Source organism: Mastigoproctus giganteus, chromosome 1 (genome assembly GCF_048544385.1).
Source record: "Mastigoproctus giganteus isolate SK-2022 chromosome 1, ASM4854438v1, whole genome shotgun sequence".
Taxonomy (NCBI): domain Eukaryota; kingdom Metazoa; phylum Arthropoda; class Arachnida; order Uropygi; family Thelyphonidae; genus Mastigoproctus; species Mastigoproctus giganteus.
The window spans coordinates 227,861,637-227,886,361 of record NC_143575.1 but is presented as its reverse complement, the minus strand read 5'-3'; the positions used below and the strand labels follow the sequence as shown (position 1 = coordinate 227,886,361).

The window sequence follows — 24,725 nt, the reverse complement described above, 5'->3', positions numbered from 1 at the left end:
ATCATTTTTGAAGTTGTGATCACAGAATAGTTTTAAGAAAACTTGAATGTATGTGAATTAGTAATAATTGGGAAAGACAGAAAAGACTATTATTTAAAGTGATTAAAAGTTTCTAAAATAACTGTAGATAAAAAAATAAAGTACTGGACCCCTTATTCAGAAAGCTTGGGACCAGAAGGTTTCCAGAAATCCAGAAGACCTCTGGTCCTTAGCAAAAGAACACATGTGGAATAATTAAAAATTTTATATTAAGATTGTCTTTATTTAAAAAGTGTTGGTAAATACAAACTTTAATACCACTACAAACAAATCTTGTCTCAACTGACTAAGCAACAGAATATAATAATTAAAATCATTTATTTTTAAAATAAAAATAAATACAGTACATATAAAATTCTAAAAATTAAATACAGATATGTGTTAAAAAGGGTATATAATAAAATATACTAACACCTCAATATGGAGTAGGGGCTTGAAATTTTGCCATCATATATTGGCACTTTTTTTTACAAAGAACATTTAAAGTATTTAAATATGTATTAAAACATAGGGCAAATTTGATGTAACACAGGTATCAGGGATGGCTTTTAACACCTGCATTATAGCCAAAAATAAATTCTGCCTAATTATCCCTATATTTATTGGCAGCACATACTGTTTAAATGCCACTAAATGTGTATAAACTGTTTGCTGCCAATAAATATAGGGATAATTACAAGAGAATGTTTTTAATTATGTCTTATTTTTGCCATCAAAAGATAAATTTCTTTATCTTCATAAAACAAAGAAAATACATTTTATATTTATTCATGGCATATGTCAGCTTTTGATATGAATTATCATATACATAGTCCACATATCATATATATATAGTAGCCCATCAACTGCTAGCACACCAGAGAATCTCACAGTAAAACAGTTTCATTTGCTCCCAAGTTTAATTTTCAACAAAATATGCTTGCACGTGTTGACATGGTTATTTCAAGTTCTCTCTCTCTCTCTCTCTCTCTCTCTCTCTCTCTCTCTCTCTCTCTCTCTCTCTCTCTCTCTCTCTCTCTCTCTCTCTCTCTCTCTCTCTCTCTGTGTGTGTGTGTGTGTGTGTGCGGGTAGGGAAGGATTTAATTGCTGTGTGATATTGTAGCTGTTGGTGGCAATTGTTCTGTGGCGGGAACACTGTTCTCCAGCTTGTTTCATTGGGGGAAGGGGGATAGCAATGGCCAAAAGACATGAAATACGTAATTTAAAAATAATCAGCAATATCCAGGACACAGTTCTACCTAAACAGCAGCAATGGTTGCAAAATTTATTAAAACTTCCAAGAAAACAACTGTAATAAAAACTGAATGTAAATAAAATTAAAATAATAAACTTAAACAATGATATTATAAAGTAATCTGGTATTTTCTCAATTTGTGTACTGGACAGCAAGTGAAAACCAGACATTAACACTATATGTAACATCAATTAAAACAATGTCACAATCCTTCAAGTTTTGGGATCCACAAGATTCATAAAATACAATAACTTCATTAGATTTATTACCCTGTTTTACAAAGGGTGATATCCTTACTTTATGCTGCAGTTGGTTCTTTTTGTTCAAATAGCAAAGCTTTATTAGAATAAAATGTATCAGTATTCAGTATTATGGTTTTCAGAAAGACATAATTGTTGTGAGCTACTTTCAGTAAATAAATTGTATAGCATATTAATGCTATGTAGAGTTGGACAGTGGTGCTTTCTAAAATCCCCTTTAAAAACTCAGGAAAATGAGTTTTGAAAGGAATTTTGAATATGGGTCCCACAATGTATATTTAAAACCTGTGTATATAAATTTTCAGAAACTAAAGCCTGTATAACTTTTATTGGCTCCATGTCTCATAAGTTTTGTGCTCATTGAAAAGAAACTGTATCTTGATATTAAATTGAGACTTGATGTTTCAAGCATGTGGTGGTTGGGAGCCCCTTTCAGTTGCTGAAACAGCTATATTAATATTTTTGCAAAAATTTACTTTGAATAAGTGATACTTATTCAAAGTATAGGAGACTTAAATCCAAAGCAGATCTAACATAGTCATTTCCAAAGAACCTGTTCAATTATACAGGTCTAATAACCATTTGTATTCCATGCAAATGGTTCTTAGACTCAATAAACCTGTTGCTTACGCCATTGAGCCAAAACATTATGACCACCTACCTAATATGATGTTGGTCCTCCACATGCAGCCAAAACAGCTCATACCTGGCAAGGCATGGATGGTACAAAATTTCTAAATGTGCTTTGTGGTATCTGGTACCAACACGTAACCAGCAGATCCTTTAACTCCTGTGAGGTCTATGGTTGAGATGCTGCAGATCGGAGTTGTTGTTCCAACACAAACACAGATGCTCGATGGTATCGATGTCTGGGGAATTTGGAGGCCAGTGCAATACCCGGAAGTCTTCCTCATGTTCCGCGAACCAGTCTCGAACAATCCAGGCAGTGTGGCATGGAACATTATCCTGCTGAAAGACTGCACCGCCAGAAGTGAAGACCATTGCCATGAAAGGGTGTACCTGGTCAGCAATGATGTTTAGGCAGGCGGTAGACATCAGAGTGCCCAGCACATGAATGACTGGACCCAGGATATCCCAGCAAAACATCGCCCAAAGCATGACAGCACTGCCGCCAGCTTGTTTTCATCCAAGCACCATCACTTCTCCAGGTAAATAATGCACACGTACCTGGCCATCCATATGGTGCAACAGGAAACGTGATTCATCGGACCAGACGACCTTCTTTCAATCACTCAAGGTCCAGTGGCGCCTCCGTAGCCAGGTGGAAAGGAGCAGCAGTGTGCAGCACACGTTTCTTGATTAGACCGGGGTTCGAGCCCGTCACCACCAAATACGGAGGATGCGGAAAGGTCAAGGAATGACCACTGCATATCCCAGAGCAATATGGCCTTAGTTGCTAATGCTCCTAAAAAAAAAACCAACCAATCAAGGTCCAGTTTCAATGCTCGCATGCCAATTATAGGCACTGTTGCCAGTGGACCATGGTCAGAATAGGCACTTGGAGTGGCCTGCGGCTACAGCTGCATTTTCAGCAGGGTTCAATGTACTGTGTGTTGTGACATATTACTCCCATCACTAGCATTCCAATTACCGGCAAGTTGTGGCACAGTCGCCCTTCTGTTGCAACGTACCATCCAGGAGAGCCTTTGCTCACCCCAAGCATCAATGAGCCGTGGTCGTCCGACAGTTCATGAGTTTCCCCCTTCTCCGACCACTTTCAGTAGGTACTAACCACAGCTGACCGTGAGCACCCCATCAGTTGTGCCGTTTCAGATATGCTCTGACCCAGTCGTCTGGGGCAGAGCAGTTGGGCCTTTGTCAAACTCACTTAAGTCCGCTGGCTTTCCCATCTGAAGAACAAGAGTAATGCTGATTAACGGAGCTCAGTATCAGGTGTTTTTTATACCATGTCCCGACCTGCGCACACACTGTAGCTCACTTGCAGTTGCCTTGATTTGCATAACAACTCGCTGGTCATAATGTTTTGCCTCATCGGCGTATATGTGGTTGCTAATAAGGTTGAATGAGGTTTAAACTTATTCTCTATCATTTTCAAAATTCTCGATTTCAATAAAGAAGTCATGTCAAACAAGACACGACTTCTTTATTGCAATTAAGTAACACTTCCCCAATAAGTACCTTTGCAACTTCAGGTACGTACTCATCCACTGATGAACAGTCATTTAGCCCTGCCATCTTGGTGATGGTACCCACTGAGAATAAGTAACAATAGACTTCTCTATTGGGGAAGTGTCACTTAATCAAAGTATAGGAGATAAGTAACTTTATTGTGAAGGATTTCACAATATATTTTTTATATAATGATGTCCTTCATACAACTTCAGACGGTTTAATTGCATACAGAAATGATGCAGTATTAATTTGTATGTAATTACAACAGAGATTGCACACAATCTTTTGTAGAGCAAACAAACACTAGAGAACCAACTGCATGTTGTGCAGTTTTAACATACAGCTGGTTCTCTGTATTTAAGAACATTTTAAGGTTCTAAAATAGCCAAATTTTAAAAAAGACCTTGGTGCCTGTGCATGCTATATTAGATTAGCTTACCAATAACAGTAAGTAGTACATTGAATTTTTATTGGAAAAGGGCTGATAAATGGTTATCAGAAGTGTGATCATTGATCTAGGCAGTTTTCAGAATATCTGATTTTAGGTCTCTCTAAAGGATATGCAAAACTGCTCAATAACTATTGGTTAGATAACTGATGTAATTTTTAAAAAACATTTCTCTAGGTTATAGCTGCTACAAATCGTGTTGATATATTAGATCCTGCTTTGTTACGATCTGGAAGATTAGACAGAAAGATTGAGTTTCCTCATCCCAATGAAGAAGCCCGTGCTAGAATCATGCAAATTCATTCAAGGAAGATGAATGTAGAGTAAGTACTTTTATTTCATTACATTTATTGTATATGTGGACTCACTGTAAAACAATATCACTAAACAAGGAGAAGAATAGTTATTATTATTTTATTATATTTTTATGTAGAAACATTTTGCCTTAGAGAAGCTTAGATGAATGAATAAGCACATGAAATTCAGATGTGCAGCAAGCATGTTATGTGCCATGAACACTTTCTTATAAGTAAATTAAACTACACAAGCAGGAAATAATAACTATATGTTGCAATGCGTCAACGTGAACCAAAAATTCATAAAATGATGAAACTATGTAGAAAGGAAGAGAGATTTTGTTCATTCAGATAGACAGGTAATGTTACACATAATTTATTTCTGAATAGAAAAATCTGGTTAAGAAGCAGGCTCATCTATAAAGTTGGACCTTTGCAGCGTCACTCCACACCACTATTTATACCACTTCCCCCCCCCCCCCCCCCCCCAATCATAATCTAGCAGAGGAGCGGCATAATTATTCATTAGTTTATTCATTAATCTTCCTACATTACTCTTTGGATTTGGTGTAGTCCACAAATCAGCAACCTTTTTCCTTGTACTATTTTTGTTCATTACAACTATTAAAAACCTTCACTTGTATCACTTGGACAGATGTATAAACTCAGAAATAAGCAATTCATAGAAAATTTTCCCATGTGCGACCTGTTGGCACAGGTGGCATATGGAAAGATTTGCTAATTCCTGTTCTAGTTCTAGTTTACAGATCTCTTTTAGAGTTATGCATCCTTGAAATGAAAGGAATATGTTGTTTCTTGTTGCAGTAACCATCACTTCTTCAAGTTATCATTCATCAAAAGGGATGTCTTCCACTAAGTATTTTGGGATTTTCTGATTTTTGAAATCAGAGGTTTCTCCATGTCATTATTAGTCCCATGTTTCATTCCAGTTGAAACAATCAGACTGAGACAAATTTCAAGATGTGCTGTGGATTTTTGGTGTCTTTCCTTATTTTGACCTGATTGCTCAACATTAAAGTGAAAGTCAAGTCAGAATTTTGGAAAAAAAAACTGATTTTTTTTTTTTTTTTTTTTTTTTTGTGCAGTGATAATTTACAAGTAATTTATTTCTGAATGGAAAAATCTGGCTAAGAAACAGCCTCATTTATAAAGTTTGACCTTTGCAGCATCACTCCACACCACTATTTATACCACTTCCCCTTTATATCTTTATATCTGTTCTTGTCATTTGATTGTTTCATCTAACTTCTGGTTCAAAATTCCAAAGAATTACTTCCATTTTGAGCTCAAATCAAATAACTGGATATGATATGTTAGCTATGATACGAACATTAATATATCACATACACTGATGAGCCAAACATTGACCAGTGAGTCATTATGCAAATCGAAGCAACTGCAGGTGATATACGGCATGTGCAGGGGTCAGAACATGGTATAAAAAACACCTGATACTGAGCACCATTAATCGGTGTTACTCTTGTTCTACAGTAGGAAAGGCAGCAGACTTAAGTGAATTTGTCAAAGGCCAGATTGTAATGACCGGACAACTGGGTCAGAGCATATCCGAAACGGCACGGCTGGTGGGGTGCTCACGGTCAGTCGTGATTAGTACCTACTGAAAGTGGTCCAGGGAGGGGAACCCCACGAACCGCCAGCAAGGTGTTGGATGACTACAGCTCATTGATGCTCGAGGTGAGCGAAGGCTCTCCCAGATGGTACATGGCTGTGATTTTTGGTATTTTCAACAAACAAACAGAATCAATGCTACTGAAAGATGATAATTTCACAATTTCTGTCTCAGAAAGAAGTGGCAGCTTCATCAGCATTTAGTAGTCTTGTGAAAACTTATTAGGCATTCATAAACCAAAAAAACACAAGAACATTTGTTAATGGTGTACTTACTACTTTCAAAACACTAGGTTGGAACATGAATGCAAAGGTTTATTTTCAGCACATTCACCCTGAAGCTTTCCACAAAACCTTGGTGCATAAAATGTAAAAGGGATTTGTGTGGTGAGCACAGAAGAGTTTTAAAATATTGATTTAGTGAGATGACTAGGTATCTTATACTTCAGCTATTTTGTAGTTTTAAATTGTACTTAAAAGAGATTATGGGTTTGCCTAAAAAATTTAGCCATAACATGCCAAATGATGTGATTGATGGCTTAATTGCAGTGATTCTCCTGTGAGTCATGGCCTTTTTTTGCACTTGTTACATTAATGCCAAGCTTTTGCTAGCTGATGGCGAATCATTGTTTTGTGCCAAATGTCAGGAGTGCAATGAAATAAATTCAAACCGCAACATATTGTCAAGCATGATTAATTCTCTGAGGAAGTGATTTGATGCCCTGGGAGGCGCCTCCGTAGCCAGGTGGGAAGGAGCAACAGTGCATAGCACACGCTTCTTGATTAGACCGGGGTTCGAGCCCGTCACCACCAAATACGGAAAGGTCAGGGAATGACCACCGCATATTCCCGGAGCAATATGGCCTTAGTTGCTAATGCTCCTAAAAACCAAAACAACAACAACAACGATGCCCTGGAGAAAATTCAATCTGGCAACTCGCCAGAGGCTGTAATGTTGATGCTATGTCAGGCTACATGCTCCCACACTCAGCCCAAGAAATAGATCAACTGGTACAGAATTCTTTGGTTCCACGGGAGGTAGATTATGTTCTAGTTCCCTTATAACTGGGAACTCAGTTGTAAAGAAAACTCAGAAAGAGAGATAGCATAGAAGCAGAGTATGTATATCGAGTGAATTGGCAATTGAAATTGATGTAATAGTGTATCAGCTCGTAACGATTTCCAGTAGATGCATGGTAATACATGTGGGTAATAATTTTTTAAAGCTGAAACAAACTGATAAATTGGTTATGAAATATAAGGTCATGTTGAAAAAACTGTCAAGATAGGATAAAATGTTCGTGCATGTGTGCACGCACAGTTTGGAGGGGAGAGATTTCACGATGAAAGCCTTGATAGACAGAATTTATTTTGTAGACAGTATTCACTTAAACAGGGGAGATTCAAGGGTTTTTGCTGATTCCATTGAGGAGACATTAGGTGTTCAGTGGAATGGCTAGTTTGTGGGAAGATTAGGGAAGTTGGCACATGATTGACTTAGTTCAATGGCATGAGGCAAATTTACTGTTGCATCCTCTGAGAGTTCTTATATGCAACCATTACTAACTTTAAACACTGAAAAGGAAAGTGTAATGGAAGCAAAATCCTTAACCAGTTGAAGATAACAAGGAAAAACACTTTAATTAATTTTAAGGGATGTATTTGGTTGTGATGTAATGAGCTTAGAAAAGTTGATGAGGTTAAAAGAGGACAAGGCTGCAGTGGTTGGTAGTATATATTCAGGTTGCATATTATGTATGAAACTGCTGAGAATGTTATTGAGAGTCTTCAGACTCTGGGGAAGATCTACCTTAGTCTGGAGAAGTGCCAATGTCTCCCAACTCCACATAGGTGGTGCTAAAGAGGCATTAGGTAACTATAGGCCAGTTAGTTTGGCTTCTGTGGTAGGAAAGAACATGGTGTTTGTGGTTAAGGATGCAATTTAGGACCACCTTGACAAGAATGGTATCTTCAATAGATCCTAGCATGAGTTTGTTAAGGGGTCGTGTCTGACCCAATCTGGTAAATTACTATGATGAAGTTATAAACATTTGCATGCGGGTAACAATTTTTATATTATATATATAGACTTTAGTAAAGCTTTTGATATTGTTCATCACAGAAAGCTGTTATATAAACTGGAGAAGTTGGAGTTACTGGTAAGATCCTACACTGGATTGCAGGCTGGCTAAAAGATAGGAGATAGAGAATTATCATTAGTGATCAATCTTCAGAGTGAAGCAGAATTTCTTGAATTGATATTAAACAGCAAGCTAAACTTCCAAGCTCACATCACTCATTTGAGAACTGCTTGACTAAAGCATTTGAATATACTTCAATCAATCTTGTTCATGTCATGGGAAGCTGATCAGTATACTTTACTACACCTCTACGAGAGTCTAATCCATTCACGCCTAGGTAATTTACAGTTACAGCCTCATTACCAGCCACATGCAGTATCTTCACTGCCGAGCTGTATGCTATAAAGCTAGCACCTGACCAGATTGTTGAACCTTCCACTTCACCTGACTAATCCATACTGATTTTCTCGGCGCAACCTCTATTGTAAGGGAGAATTTCTCTTCCTGTCATCCTACACTGAAAACTATTCACTATCAGTTACTCTCCTGCACCGAGTCCAATCAGTCAGTAACATTTTGTTGGACCCCAAGACATTCCGGAATTCGGGGAAAACAAAATGAGACTACTGATCTTGCCACTAAATAACCTCTAACCACATTCTTGCCATCTTCAAGTTCCTTATGCAGATTACAAGCCTATAATTCACAAGGCCAGTAATGAAAACTGATTGTAGATCTGGAACAACAAGCTTTACCAGATAAAACACGATCCAAAGTTGTGGCTCTCCGGAGTCAGATGAAACGCAGTGGCATTGGCAAGGCTGAGAATTGGACAAACTCATCTTACACACCTGTTTTTATTATTGGGAGAAGATACACACCAGTGCACTCAACTTACGGTCCGCCACTTTCTTGTAAACTGTTCTCTTTACTTATCCAGCCTTTCAATCATTCAGATGAACAAAGCTCAGATTTTATCTCATTTCCTTGGAAATCATGCCAACATATAAGAACTTTTAATATACTTAAAGTGTACTGACTTATATGCATGAATATAATTCAATTGTTATAACATATGAAATAAACTCTGAGCTGACTCAGTAGCCCTTGTGTCGTTGAACTTCATGCCAACAACAACAACGATAAGTGGGATTCCTCAAGGTTCAGCATTGGGTCCCTCCACCCCACCATGTTTTTGGGTAAAGTATTCCTGGAGTCACATAAAAGCTGGCGGGAGAGAAGTTAAAAATAGTTCAGGATGAAGATTTAGGTGTTAGTATTCGATCTGATATGAAATTTTCTGTACAGTGTGAACAGGCATTTAAGAAGGCACATGGTGTCTTGTTGTGCCTGTTCATGCTAGTAGGGAGAAGAACGTCGTTAGCCAACATCTAAAAATTGTATTCAGGTTTGGTGAGTGCACCCAAAAAAAAAAAAAAAGTCAAGTTTTGCAGAGGGTTCAAAGAAGGGTGACCATCTTAAAGATAAGCAATGCACATATGAAGAATGCTTAGGTTGGACTGCAAAATTTGACAACTAGGCATCTGATTGAAGTCTGTAAGGTTCTAAAGTAAAAGGAATGAGGAAAGCTTATTCTCCCTTGTATGTGAGACAAGAATATATAAGGTCCAATATTTGTCCCCAAGAGAGCACAAATGTAAAATATCTCGTGAAGTTCCCCTATGGACAGCAGGTTGTTAAACACTGGAAGTAGTTGCCTCTAGTGAGTTAAAATATCCCATGCAGTATTTTGTTTCTGTTTGTTTATTTATTTTTCTCTCATTATTTTATTTTTGTAATGGGATATTAAGTGATTTTGTGCATGATTATTTTATGGTGCCAGGTTTCTCATTTACAATTTTTGACCATCAGCCCAATGAATAAAAGAATAATAAGAATAAAATAATAGGACACTTAGAAGTTATAGTATGTTTTAAAGTACTGTTTTATTGGACTAAATTCAAAAAATAGCAAGGGCTTAATTTTTCAGTACTCACCTTGATTGATCTGCAGTTGTTATGGTTTGAATGGCAAGAGGTGACTAGCTTTAAGGTGATTGGTTCTTAAATTAAGGGGTGGGTAAATAGTAATTATGATGGAAACGGGATTAAAATATGTGCAAGGAAGTAGAAGTGCACTAATTCCGTCCTTGGTTGTCATTAAATTGGAAATCTAAATAGTGGATAAGCCAAAAGTCATAACGAAGGACTTCCGTTAAAAAACGTCTTCAGTTGGCAAGTTAAATGAAAAGGGAACGCGTACTGTATTTAAGAAGAATTTTGTAATCCCGTGATGCAGTTTGTTACTTATGGGAATCTCAGAGTAAGATTCCAAACTGGAGAAAGATTGAAGGGGAGTTTCGCATTTATAATATTTAGATCGAAGTTGTGACGAAACCATTCTATAATGAGGGCTTCAAATTGTAAAATTTTGTAACTGTTTTTTAATTTTAATATGGTAATAGCTGAGTCAACTAGGGGCGTATGGTTGTTGGAGTGGGCATGTAAAGTAAGTTCGGTGCTAGATTGTCCAGTTCTGAAGCTATTGTAGTGGTAGTATGCTCTGGTATTGGATGATTGGGTTGAACCGAATTTTGGTGTGGTACTGCCAATGTAACAGGCGTTACAATTGTGTTGACATTTTATTAAATAAATAATATTATTCATTTCGCTTGTTGGATATTTATGTTTCTTTATATTTATTGAAAAGTGATCTGAGTTTGTTATAAGTGGAAAAAATAAGAGTGAATTTTTTTGTGAGATATTGTAACTCATTGGATAGGTCATCTTGTGAGGTGCTGAATTTAATGGCATTGTAGATTTGGTTATAGAGAACAGATTTTTTTATGTTGAAAGGGTGGTGTGATGTGAAATGTAGGAATTTCCCTCTGTGTGTATGTTTTTTATAGATCTTAGTTCCTAGTTTAGTACCTGTTTTATATATGGTGAGATTGAGAAAATTAATTTGTTTATTGGTTTCTATTTCTAGTGTGTATTTAAGTCTGTCGTGAATTGAATTGAATTTTGTAAAAAGATTATCAATTATAGTTTTGTTTCCTATTAAAAGTACATCATCGGCGTATCGCATGTATAACTTTATCTCGGAAGGGTAAGGTTGTAGGATTTTATTTTCAACTGTGGCTAAGTAAATTTGGAAAGGGGAGCAGAGATGCCCAGGCCCATGGGTAACCCGAATATTTGTTTGAAGATCTGATTGTGAAATCTGAAATGCCTAGCATCTAATAGTAGAGAGGTGAGTTCTAAAATATTGTTTATAGAAAGGGAGGTGCAATTAGACTATTGTCGGAAGTTAAATATCCACGAAGGGCTTGTAAGGTGAAAGGTATATGTACAGTGGTGTATAGTGATACGACATCAAACGATGCTAGAATATCATCGTCAGCGATTATGGTGGTTTTAATTTTCTCAAAGGCTTGGTTGGTATTACTGATTTTAATTTTAAATTTGGAAAACCTGGTGAGTGGAGATATGATTTTTACTAGAAATGAGGATAGGTTTGCGAAGGCGGATTTACTAAAAGAGATAATTGGTCTTAAGTGGTGGCGATCAAGATGAGTACAGAATAAAATAATATTAATTAATAAAGATAAATTAATCACACGGAAAAAGATTAAAAAGCAGTTGGCTGTACTACATATGCATTCTCCCTTGATCTGTGCTTGAATTTTGACATTTCACGATTGGTTTTAGATTTATTATCCAAAAACCAGTTTTTTTTTGTTTGTTTTTTGGGTTTTTTTTTTCCCCCTATGGGGCATTCTTAAACTTAGAAAAGTCATGTTGCTCTCTTCATTAAATATTTACTTTGTTTTGTTTAGTCCTGATGTAAATTTTGAAGAACTTGCAAGATGTACTGATGATTTCAATGGTGCACAGTGCAAAGCTGTCTGTGTTGAAGCTGTAAGTAAAATATATAGTGTTGTATTAAATTATTAACTGTTGGCTTAGTATTCTATAATATTTCTGGTGATTTTCATCTTCAGATGTTGGGTAAACATGACTGACATCTCAGATATCTGTTATCATAATGCTGCTCTCTAACATAAATGTCCTAAGGGGTTGCACTAGATCTTAATACTATGTTTAAATGTTTTTAAAAACTTGGTTTTCTGGAATACTATAGAGGTTGTGATTGTTCCCCCCCCACCCCCTGTGTGGTTTTTATGAAGTACTTTTTTTTTAAAATAAAATATGAAAAAATCACTGTACTAATCCAGATGTCAGGCATATTTTATTTCAATCTTTGAAAGTAAATGTATTGAAGTACCCAGTACTGCCATAAATACTGTCACATATTGCTGCATGTAGCCACATAATAAAAAGACACAGGAATTCAAAACTCAGTGGGTTTATTCTTGAACACCCAATAAAGAAGCAACACAACACTCATTCAAAATGTCCCCCCCCCTTGTTTTTTTACACAGGACCTCAAACGTTCCAGCCATTCTTGAATAGAAGTACGCACAACATCCAGCAGGAAATTGGACACAGCATGCTCCAGTGATTTCTTCAAGTTCTCCAATATAGCATGCCTTTTACTACAGACCATCCCTTCCAAAATAGCCCACAAACGGTAATCAAGTGGATTAAGATCTGGGCTGGCAGGAGGCCATTCGCAATGCTTGATGAACTCAGGCACATTCTCTGTCAGCCATGTTTGGGTGATCTTTGCCTTGTGGGCAGGCACTAAGTCCTGTTGGAAGATCCAGTGCTGACCATTGAAGAGAGAGTCTGATTGAGGGGTTTCACATGCAGCTCTAGAATATCATTCAGGTACACCCTTGCACTGGTTTTCACCCCTTGAACACAAAAATGCACCTTCATTACACCTTCGTAGAAGACTCTCCACCAAACCATCATTGTTGCTGGATGATGACCCCTTTTAACAGCTTGAAATGCCTCTGCAGAGCTATGGCTATACCATACACCTTGTAATTTTGACGGTTGCAACCCTTTTCATCTGTGAAGAGTATCTGCTGATGCTTACCATTCGCATACCAACACTCAGTGCCTCTGATCTTTTTTGCCTCCGTTCCATCAGAGCTGGAGTTAGGAACTGTCCTATTCTCCTGCAGTAGGCACTCATCCCTAGATCACTTTTGATTATGCATGACATCGGCCTTGGTGATATTCCCATTTCTCTGGCCATGATTTTCTGTTTTCATAGGGGATTCCTACAAATTCTGTTCTCCATTGCCTTGATAGCTACAGGGGTCCTCAGTTCTTGGGCGGCCAGACCAGGGCCTGTCATCAATTCTCTGTTGTTCACTGTACCTATCAATTGCCCTGTAGACAAATCTTCAGCTAATTTCAAGTGGTTTAAGAAGTTTGAAAATTGTAGGTGCATCATGTCCTGCCTTAAGAAGACCTATGACAGTAGTCCTGTTTTCTTTATCTCCCCATTCCATTTTCACTGGCTTCCTTTACTAGTTGATGATACCTGTTAAAAAAAACCATACATTAGTACTACACATGATGCAAAACCTACAGCTCTGTGATATCATTTTATATTTTTATGGGAGTCTTTTGTGACAGTATTTATGGCAGTACTGTGTATATATTAATTTATAAAAATATAAACTCAATAAAAATTTAGGGCTAAAAGCCTCAGACTATGAAACTTAACTAGACATATAAGTTGGTGCATTGCATTAAACTACTGTACACCATTTGGCATCTCTCATATTGTGGGATTAATTTCACAACTGGGTTGTCAGTCGTTATACCATTGGGTACCTATACCAATGACAGGCCAAATAGTCCTGAAATGCCATCTGGGTGTGGTACCCACTGAGAATATGTAAGAGTACTCTTCCCTATTGGGGAAGCATTACTTATTCAAAGTATAACAAACAGACAACTCATTGTGAGGCATTCACAGTATGTTTTGTAAATAAACCAAATTTTAATAATATAATATATAAAATATATTAAATAAAACTGCAGTTGATTCCACATAATCAACTTTAGTTCATTTACTACATACTAACTTGTGTGTTTATAAAAGTATGTATTATCATAGCTAAATTTTATGCCAGATCTGTTTATTTGTTCTTGTTCTGGAAGATGAGGCATGAAATTTATGAAATATTTTAAGGGGCACAATGTATAAAAGTTTGGAAACCTCTATTCTAACACCAAAAATAAAAATTTTAAAAGAAAAAATAATAAAAGAAATAAAAAAAAATAATAATAAAAGAAAAAAAGTGCAACCTCAATATAATTGCAGTTTGGACAGCCTTAATAACTATCTTAAAAGGAAACAAATTTACTCTGTTCATACACATACAATGACTAAAAGATATGAATTCTTGAAAGTAATGTATTCCCTTTACATTTTATCCATTTTACTCATATACATTCTGTTTTACTCATATACATTCTATATTGGTAGAATGCATTCATTTCTGAAATAGCTATCTAATTTATTTAATTTTATTTTCTGTAACTGATAACATTTTTACAGTATATAATTTTGAACACCGTCAGATGCAAAGAATGACAGTGTAAACTATCAATCTAACTTTCTAATCATACTGCTGCTTCATTATTTTATTTATTTTTCAATTCCTACTATTAGTTCACACTCTCCCTATATATATTTATATATCTTGTTCAAATTTTCAATCGTTAATAAAATACTTTTTATTCATCCACTGAAGTTCAAATACATTTTTTTAAACTTGTAGTGGATGACACTTTATGTTAGTACAGTTTTTTCAAATATTAATTCATTAATTAAATTTAATTAATTAATTTTAGTTTTATATGGGAGAAAAAAATTTCTCTTAAATAAGATATTTAGCAGGATATAAATTTAGGAATAAATACCGTCATTGGCGAAGCATGTAGATCGCTGGAAAAAAATTTCTTTTTCAGATTCTTTTTTCATTCTGGGTTCTAGTCTGAGTCAAGGAGGGAACAAAATGGAAAATGAAACATGCGAATAAAAATAATAGTCCAACACCATATATAGAAAGGAAAATGGAAAATTGCAAGGAAATTCGCTTTCTATTTTGCCACTTAATATTGTGATTCTGTCATATGTATATACATATTTATATTAATTGTAATTATTTAATAAAAAGTAACTAAAATAAAATTTTTCTTTGTTGACCTAAGTAGGAATTGACTTTAAAAATTTTTTTTTTTTTTTATATTACTTGTTCTTCAAGTATTTTGTTCAGTTCTGGTTTACCACTACTTTATTTATTATCTGCATTATCCTGAGTTACTTTCATACGTCATTGGCATCATGCTCTTTGTTTTGTCTTCCTACTCTTCACAGAGGCTGTGATTTCTTCTTTTACTCAGGTGATCCATAACCACAGTTTTTGTATCTACCTCAGGGCTGTGGATTATTTGCTCCACGATTGCCACCAAATGCATTATAAACAGCCATTGCATTTTTTCCAACAAATTTCACTTGCCATTGTACTAACCCCCCGTGCCAAACCAACCAACAACATATACATCATCTTTTAGTGCTAATATTTTCAGAAAATTTGTAACTTTAATTTCTGAGTAAACAACACCGGCAAGTCACTCACCATGATAATAGGTTTTGATCAAGGCCTTGATCCATGGGCTGGATCAGTGCAGTTGTGTCCCTTGGTGGAAATAAGACTGATCTTTCCATCTGTTGAGTTCAGGACATTAGCTGATGGGAGGCTGGAGGATAGCAATTCGTCAGTAACAGTTTTTTCTTCGAGACGTTTGGAAGGCAGAAAGCATCTCACTGATGGAACTAACTCACCATGAGGCAAAAATGTCTTGTCATCCAAGTGTTGGAACTATTTTTGTAAATCACGAGTAGAGATTTCATGTTGATGTGCTTCAAACATAAGTCTTATTGATACACAGTAACAGTCTCTCTCTCTCTCTCTCTCTCTCTGTTTTTGTGTCTTGTTTATTGGGTAGCTTTTAATTTCTAGTGATTAACCTGGGTGAAGTTACAGATTCCTGTCTTTCAATTCTGAAAGTTGATGGAATGAAAAGATATGGTCTCTATGCTACAAACACATAAGTTCTAATTTTAGTAGTGGCTTGTTTCAAGATGGATGCTATAAATAAAAACAATATCCTAGGACCTTCTCATATGTACTTTAAATTTGGTTTGAACTGGACCATATTTTTACATGTTACTGCTATAAATATAATTTGAATGGTAGGTATGCTTGGATCCCTTATACATACTGTAAATTTGATTTGGATTGGACTGTAACTAATCATATATGCTCTAAATGAGTGATACTTATATACTTTTAATGGCAGCCATCTTGTTTAAATATGACCTTTTTATGGGTCCAGCACCATATGTCTATGAAAGACAGATGAGGTATAACAACTACCCTGTTTTTTAAACATATGGTGAGTCTGATTCCCATACCATCTGAAATAATGTTATATATAATTCTGTGCAGAAAATACTATAAAACAACAAAATACATTACAAACAGGGAACCTATATATACAAGGTGTTTTGGGTAAACTTTAAGAAGAGGTTACCCTGAAGCTGCTTTTCTATCAAAAAAATAATATCAGTGAGGGAATGGAATTATTCTAGATTAAAAAATTTGATCCAGGTCTGCACTGACAAAAGGTAAATGAGATTGCCAAAATTCACAAATACATATAGAAAAGGGCAATGGGGAAACTATGCATCCTTACATTCCTCACATATACTGTACATTTGGTTTGGATTGAACTCAACTATGAGCTATAAATTAGTGGCATTTACATAATTTTGGTGGCCACTATCTTGTTTCAACATGCCCATAGAATAGAAGCTCATTCAACTAATGATAAAATAATACTGTTCAAGGTTTAGGCCTAAATGGATGTCAGATGAATTAATGAGGCTAGTGGCAGAGAAGAAGAAGAATGTATGTGATGCATATAAAGCATCAAACGATGCAGAAGCCTATGGGAGGTATAAACTAGTCTGTAATCAAGTCACAAAGGAGGTTAGGCAGGCGAAGACAGATTATGAGAAATCTTTGGCAAACGATGCAAAGAAAAACAGCAAGGAGTTCTTTACTTATGTAAACTCTAGAAGGAAAGGGATGAATCAGATCGGACCACTTAACATAGATGGGTTGACTATTGATGATCATGCTCAGGTAGCTGATCAATTGAATGAGTATTTTGCATCTACATTCACACATGAGGAGTTATTCATGAGGGGAGTGCCAGAAGTTTATCAAATGCTAACAGGGAGCTAAGTGATTTTGTAATAACTGAGAGCAAAGTGGAGGAGAAATTGTGGAAGTTAAACATAAGGAAGGCACCTGGGGTGGACAGGATCTATCCAGTTATATTAAAGGAGGCAGCAAAGGAAGTAAGCAAACCCTTAGCCATAATTATGAGAGCTTCCTTGGATTCAGTGGAGGTCCCCATTGACTGGAGATGTGCAAGTGTATCACCAATTCACAAAGGTGACACAAGTAACTACAGACCTGTTAGTTTAACTTGTGTTCCGGGGAAAATAATGGAATCACTGGTTAAAGAAGCATTGCAGGATCATCTAGACAAGACTGCAGTAATAGTTAAGACACAGCATGGGTTTGTCAAAGGAACTGAATGCCAAAAATAATTTTGATACTGCTGTACAAATTGGAGAGGTATGGCATCAAGGGTAAGCTGCTACAATGGATAAAGGGATGGTTGAGTGGGAGACAACAGAGAGTGGTAGTCAGTGGACACTGCTCTTTGTGGACAAATGTTATTAGTGGAGTTCCCCAGGGTTCGGTGTTGGGCCCATTGTTGTTTTGTATATTTATCAGTGATATTGATGAAGGTATATCAGGTTTAATGTCCAAGTTTGGAGATGATACAGAGGTTGGCAGGGTTGTCAACGACAGTAATGACACTATGCTACTCAACTGGAGCTTAACATTGACAAATGCAAAGTACTGCATATGGGTAGCAATAACCGAAGAGAAACGTACCAACTGGGTGGTACTACACTCAGGGAAGTGGAAAGTGAAAAAGACCTGGGGGTAATTGTGCAGCCAAATATGAAGTTCGCTGAGCAGTGCAGATGGGCTGCCAGGTCATGGAGTGTGTTCGACCGTATCCGCCAATTCTTGTTGCATCGGTGTCATGCATGGATCGCGTCTCATGGCGGAACCTTCGAGCATCTGTTGTAACATCATGAAATGCATCCATCTCGTATTAAGGCTTAAGTAAGGCTTAAGTTCTGCAAATTGCAGCACCTGGAGAGTAGGCACCTGCGAGGTGATCTGATTGAGGTGTATAAGGCCTTGAATGGTTTGAGCAAGCTGAATGCTGATGGGATTCTTCGTCTTGCTCAGACTAAGAACATGAGGGGGCATGGTTTAAAATTGAAGAAAGATAGTTGCAGAATAGATGTGTGGAAGCTAATAGCCTAAATAAATTTAAGGCTGAGCTGGACAGGCACTTGGAATGAATGGAGGGATGAAATAGGAGGAGGGGGGGTTTGGCTGATGCTGCATAAGCTTGCTTTCTTGCATTGTATGCCTCTACTAATGCTAATAAACATATTAGTGTCCAGAAATAACCCAAGAATGATATGTTGACCTGCAGATTGGTTACCCTCCTTTTGTTTCCTTTCTGACATCATTTGCTTCCAGGCAGCATATTTGTGAATTACTTTTGACAAATGTATTATGGGACACAATTGATGAAGTTATATCAGGCTTAGTGTCGAAGTCAGATGATACAAAGGTTGGCAGAGTTGTTAATGGTAGTGTGCTAGTGCAATAGGATCTAGAAAATTTGGGCAGATGGGCTGAGAAGTGGCAACTGAAGTTTAACATTGACAAATGAAAAGTACTGCAAGTGGGTAGAAGTAACCCCCAGAGGAACTTACCAAGTGTATGGTACTACATTTAGGGTGGTAGAAAATAAAAAAAAAATAAAAAAAAAGACCTGGGACTAATTGTGCAGTCAGATATGAAGTTTTCTGAGCAATGCAGACAGGCTGCAAGACCAGGTCGTAGGGTTTTGTCAATGATATACAGGAATTTTGCTAGCAGGGAAAAGGTGATTATCCCTTTGTATAAGGCAATGGTCAGGTCACGCCTTGAGTACTGCGTACAGGTCTTGAGGCCTCATTTTAGGAAGGATGTAGATTTTCTTGAGCATGTACAGAGAAGGGCAACAAGATTGGTGGGGGAATGAAGGGATCCTCTTACCAAGAAAGGCTTAAGTTCTGCAACTTGCAGCGGCTGGAGACTAGGCACCAGCAAGTGATCTGATTGAGGTATATAAGGCCTTGAATGCGTTGAGCATGCTGAATTCTGGTGGGATTCTGCCACTTGCTCATATTACGAACCTAAGGGGGCATAAATTCAAATTGAAGAAAGACAGTTGTAGAATAGATGTGCGGAAATTTGCCTTTAGCCAGTGGGTGGCTAATTTCTGGAACAAACTTCCATCTGTCATTCTGGAAGTTGATAGCTTAAATAAATTCAAGGAGGAACTGGACATACATTTAGAAGGAATAGTTGTGTGTTTTTTTTTTTTTTTTTGGCTGATGCTACGTAATCTCATACTCTCACATCTTATATGCTTGCTTTCTTGCATCACATGCCAATCACAGATGCCTTGAATGCGTATATACCATTAAAAAAATACTCCACGAGAAGGGTTCCAAGTTGGATGAATAGTGAAGTTGCCACATTACTTGAGCAGAAAAAGGTGGCATGGAAAGGTTACAGAGCAATAAAAAGTATTGAAGCCTATAACAGCTACAAGGTGATCTGTAATAGAGCCACAGAAAAGGTTCGACAGGCAAAGGCAGTTTATGAGAAATCACTAGCAAACAGAACAAAGAGGGGGGATAAAGAATTCTTCACATATATAAATGCCAAGAAGAGCAGGACAAACCAGATCGGACCTTCGTAAGGGAAAGGGGATAGTAATAAATACACCAGCTGCCGTTGCAGTTGAACTTAACAGTTATTTAGCATCGATATTTACAAATGAAAAGCCTTTTGTGGCAATGAGAAATTGTGGGAGCGAAGTTAAAAAATATGTAATTAATGATATTGAAATTTCGCAAGATTATTTAATGAAAAAACTTTCGAGCCTACAGACCAGTAAGGCTCCTGGAGTTGATGGAATATACCCTATAATCTTAAGAGAGGCGGCAAGCGAGTGCATTGAACCATTGAGGCTAATTATGCGAGCATCACTAGACTCTGGGGAGATTCCCTTGGATTGGAAAAGTGCAAATGTATCTCCCATACACAAGGGTGGCTCTAAAAGTGAAGTTGGAAATTATTGACCTGTCAATCTGACTTCAGTAGTAGGGAAAATCATGGAGGCAATGATCAAGGGTGGAATTCAGGATCATTTGGATTGAATTGAAATTCTCAAGGATACTCAGCGTGGTTTTGTAATGGGAAAATCATGTTTAAAAAATCTGGTTCGCTATTTCGAAAGGGTCACTCACGAGCTGGATTTAGGGAATAATTTCGACATTGTTTATTTAGATTTCAGCAAAGCTTTTGACTCAGTCCCACATGAGCGGTTGCTTTATAAGCTGCAACAGGTTGGAATCACTGGGAAAATCCTTAGATGGATAGAAGGATGGCTTCAGGGCAGGAGGCAGAGGGTTGTGATAAATGGCTATTCCTCAGATTGGGTTGATGTAAGAAGTGGGGTTCCCCAAGGATCAGTATTAGGACCACTGTTGTTTTTAATTTTCATAAACGACACTGATGAAGGGATAGAGGGCGTGATGTCTAAATTTGCAGATGACATTAAAATTGGTAGAATAGTTAATGATCACTGTAAAGCTGAGCTTCTTCAGAGAGACCTAGATAGACTTCAAGAATGGTCAGAAAAATGGCAGCTGTGCTTTAATCCAACAAAGTGTAAGGTATTACACCTGGGAAACAGTAATCCCAAAAAAACTTATTCACTTGGTGGAGTTCAACTAAACCCAGTACTGGAGGAAAGGGACTTGGGTGTTACGATACAGTCAGACATGAAATTCTCTGAGCATTGTAAACAGGTTGCAAGGAAGACCCATGGTGTCCTATCGATGATCTATCGAACTTTTGCAAGTAGAGATAGGGACGTGATAATCCCATTATATAAGGCTTATGTTAGACCACACTTGGAATACTGTGTTCAAGTATGGAGACCGCACCTAAAGAAAGACATCGAGCTTCTTGAAAAGGTGCAAAGAAGGGCAACTCGCCTGGTGAGATCGGCAAAAGGGCGTCCTTATGAAGAAAGACTTCGAATATGTGGGTTGCAGAGTTTGGAAACTAGACACCTTAGAGGAGATTTGATTGAGGTGTTTAAGGCTCTGAGAGGCATCAGTAAAATGAATGAGGACAAAATTTTCAAGATTATAAATGATGCTAGAACTAGGGGGCATAAATTCAAGTTACGGGGGGGGAAAATGTTTAGATTGGACTGCAGGAAGTTTTATTTTAGCCAGCGAGTTATAAATTACTGGAATAAGTTGCCTTCATGGGGTGATAGAGGCCGACAGTTTGGGGAAATTCAAAGGTCATGTGGATAGTACTTTCGGTAAGGGAAGCGCATAGGATGATAAGTTTAATTTCCTTTTTATTTATATTTTATTTTATTTATATATATATATTTTTTATTTAATAATTATTATTATTTAGTTATTTATTTTTTTTTTTTTTTTTTTTGTTTTTATCATTGTTTTGTTCGGATTTTTTTTTTTTTTTTTTTTTTGGCTGGTGCAGCATAAGCCATAGGCTTTCTTGCACCATGCGGCCGTTACTAATACTAATGCCTCTATTACAATTCTCCCATTGACTTTTGTCAGTCTTCTAATATTTCATTGATAAACCTGTACCAAACTTTTTTTTTTTATATCAGAAACATCTTGGATATTCTTAATTCTTTATACTGACCAAATCTTGAGTACTGGAAGTGAAAAGAATAGAAAAAATTGAAGGATTGCCAAATGAGATATGAGTATCTGGATTAACTAAAAATAAAACTTTCAAAAGAAATAATGGGATTCTGCCATTTTTGCAGAATTTTGAAAACTTTCATAGTAAAAAAAATCGATATTTTGTGCCCATGGGGAAGGGACTTCATATAAAATATTTTATCATGAATTACTAAAATGAAAACTATTAAAGATTTACAATTTTCCTTTTATTCACTGGAATCTTGCATATTAATTTTCACACAGAGGTATCTTTCCCACAATAGTTAATTCGAATGCCAAGATTAGCACTTGGCTTTGCTAATTTAGGAAATTATAAGGTTGATTGAGTATTTTTATATCATGTTTTAAATGAATACAACAAAGCAAGAATAATAATACATTTTATATCCTTTGTTCTGCATAGGGAATGATAGCACTTCGACGTGGAGCTACTGTTGTGACACATGAAGATTTCATGGATGCTATTCTTGAAGTTCAGGCTAAGAAGAAAACAAATCTTAATTATTATGCATAACTTATTAGCAAATTCAGTCACATTTTTATATGTGTTAACTTTTTTGTAAATCTATAGAAACATTTGGTTTGAATTAAAACAGCGTGAATAACACATACCTACCCCTTCCATGTGAATTTTTGTTAGTTGTTTGTATTTAGAAACATCAGACACCTAGCATTGATTAAATGCCAAACAAAAACTTAATGTCTCATAATTCCTAGTAGAGTAAGCGCTGGTTAATATGATTATGCCTGTAAATCAAATTGATTCTTTTAAACAGTGCCTCTAATAAACAAAAATTGGAGGAATATTTTATCCACTTATCCACAGGCTAGAAAAATAAAGATATATATTGCAGATCTGCATTTTATTACTTACCAATTAACAAAATTAAATTATAAGCTAAACTCAAAAGAATGTTATCGAAAGGTTAGCAAAATAAAAATTAATTTATGCATACATACTAACTAAATATAGCATTTTGTATTATAATTTAAAATAGTCACTTATTTTGGTTTGCTCTGAATTATCTACAAAGTCTATTTATAGATTTTTCAATATTGTATAACAGTCTATATTCACAATCACTTGCACCAGTTTCTTCCAACACTGTCCTCAGGATGGCTGTAGTTTTGTAACTGAAATCCGTTTGGGTTCATCTTTATTTTCCTCCTCCTTCATGATATCAGTAAGTGATAGTTTCAGTTCATTAAACTTCTATTCACTCATATCTTCAGCCTTTTCAATGTGATCAGTATCATCACTTAGTTGACCATCATGAATAATTAAATCTGATTTTTTTAAACAGTTGCTATGTTAGGTAAGAAACAGGACATCCATTGTGCAGGTTTCAGAAACTTCATTCTAGGCACTCATTGTCATTCAATAACAGATGGTGTTCCCGAACCATCATCTATAAGACTAGATCATCTCATATACAAGCTATAAAAAGGGTTTAAAGGTTTTTATTACTTCCTAGTCAAGAGGATGAATCAATGATGTGGTATTCAAAGTTAGAAAAACAAAGTCAACTTTAGATGAGCTGGGTATTTGTCCAAAACCAGTGCAAGACAATTTTCGAATAAAGAAGCTATCATCCAAGCATTGGCATTATTGGTATATTCAAGTAGCTGCTTTGCTCCTTTAAAACATCTTTCCTATAACTAATGGCTTCATCTTGATTGTTCCTGTCATGTTGCATGTTAAGAAAACCGTAATCCTGTATTTGATTACAATTCAACTGGGGGGCTACTGCTGACCATTGTATAATTCTGAAATGTCTGTAGGCTTATAAGTGCTTAACACAGTTTGCTAAGAAGTTTTCAACTGCAGAACCACTAGAATCTTGTTTTTCTCCATGAAATATTTTGTAAACAGTACCCTGCTTCTCCTTCCATCTTTGTCGGTCATCCATCAGTTGCCTTAAACTCAGTGTAGTTATTCAGCAAAATCATTAGCTTTTTGAAGAATGCTGCAATTCATTGGTGAATTAAATGGGCTGGCCTGTGTGAACCAAATAAACCGAGCTTCAACCACTGTTTGGCATTTCCCTTAAACTTCTTTTTTCTGGTTTCACTAATCACAATTAGTGTTTATTGTGTAGTATGATTTTAATAATTTTGATAAAGCTGACTGATGCACGCTTAAATTTGTAATATGTTTCTATAAGTTGTAACTTACTTTTTACACTCAAATGAATCATTGATCCATTTGATAACAATGGTTCGACTGTTGATGATCCTGCTCAGATAGCAAACAAACTGAATGTGCATTTTTCATCTACATTCACACGTGAGGAGATATTAAAGAAGGAAAATGCCAGAAGGTTATCAAATTATAGCAGGGTGCTTAATGATTTTGTAATAACTGAGAGCAAAGTGGAGATGAAATTGTTGAAGTTAAACATAAGAAAGGCACCTGGGGTGGATGGGATCTATCCAGTTATATTAAAGGAGGCAGCAAAGGAACTAAGCAAACCCTTAGCCATAATTATGAGAGCAGCACCTTGGACTCAGGGGAGGTCCCTACGCACTGGAGATGTTCAAATGTATCCCCAGTTCACAAAGGGAGATCGAAGGGTGACACGAGTAATTACAGACCAGTTAGTTTAACTT

General features: G+C 36.4%; 1 protein-coding gene across 1 annotated transcript in view; it reads left to right on the top strand.

The window, feature by feature from the left end:
- Rpt5 (26S proteasome regulatory subunit Rpt5) overlaps positions 1-22,726 on the top strand; it is a 169,769-nt gene extending 147,043 nt beyond the window's left edge. Inside the window, exons 11-13 of the mRNA XM_090384616.1 lie at positions 4,313-4,458; positions 12,001-12,082; positions 22,519-22,726. Of these exons, the coding sequence (XP_090240742.1) occupies positions 4,313-4,458; positions 12,001-12,082; positions 22,519-22,629 (339 nt within the window). The 3' untranslated portion in view covers positions 22,630-22,726. The remainder of the gene's footprint in view (positions 1-4,312; positions 4,459-12,000; positions 12,083-22,518) is intronic.
- Positions 22,727-24,725: the final 1,999 nt, after the last annotated feature.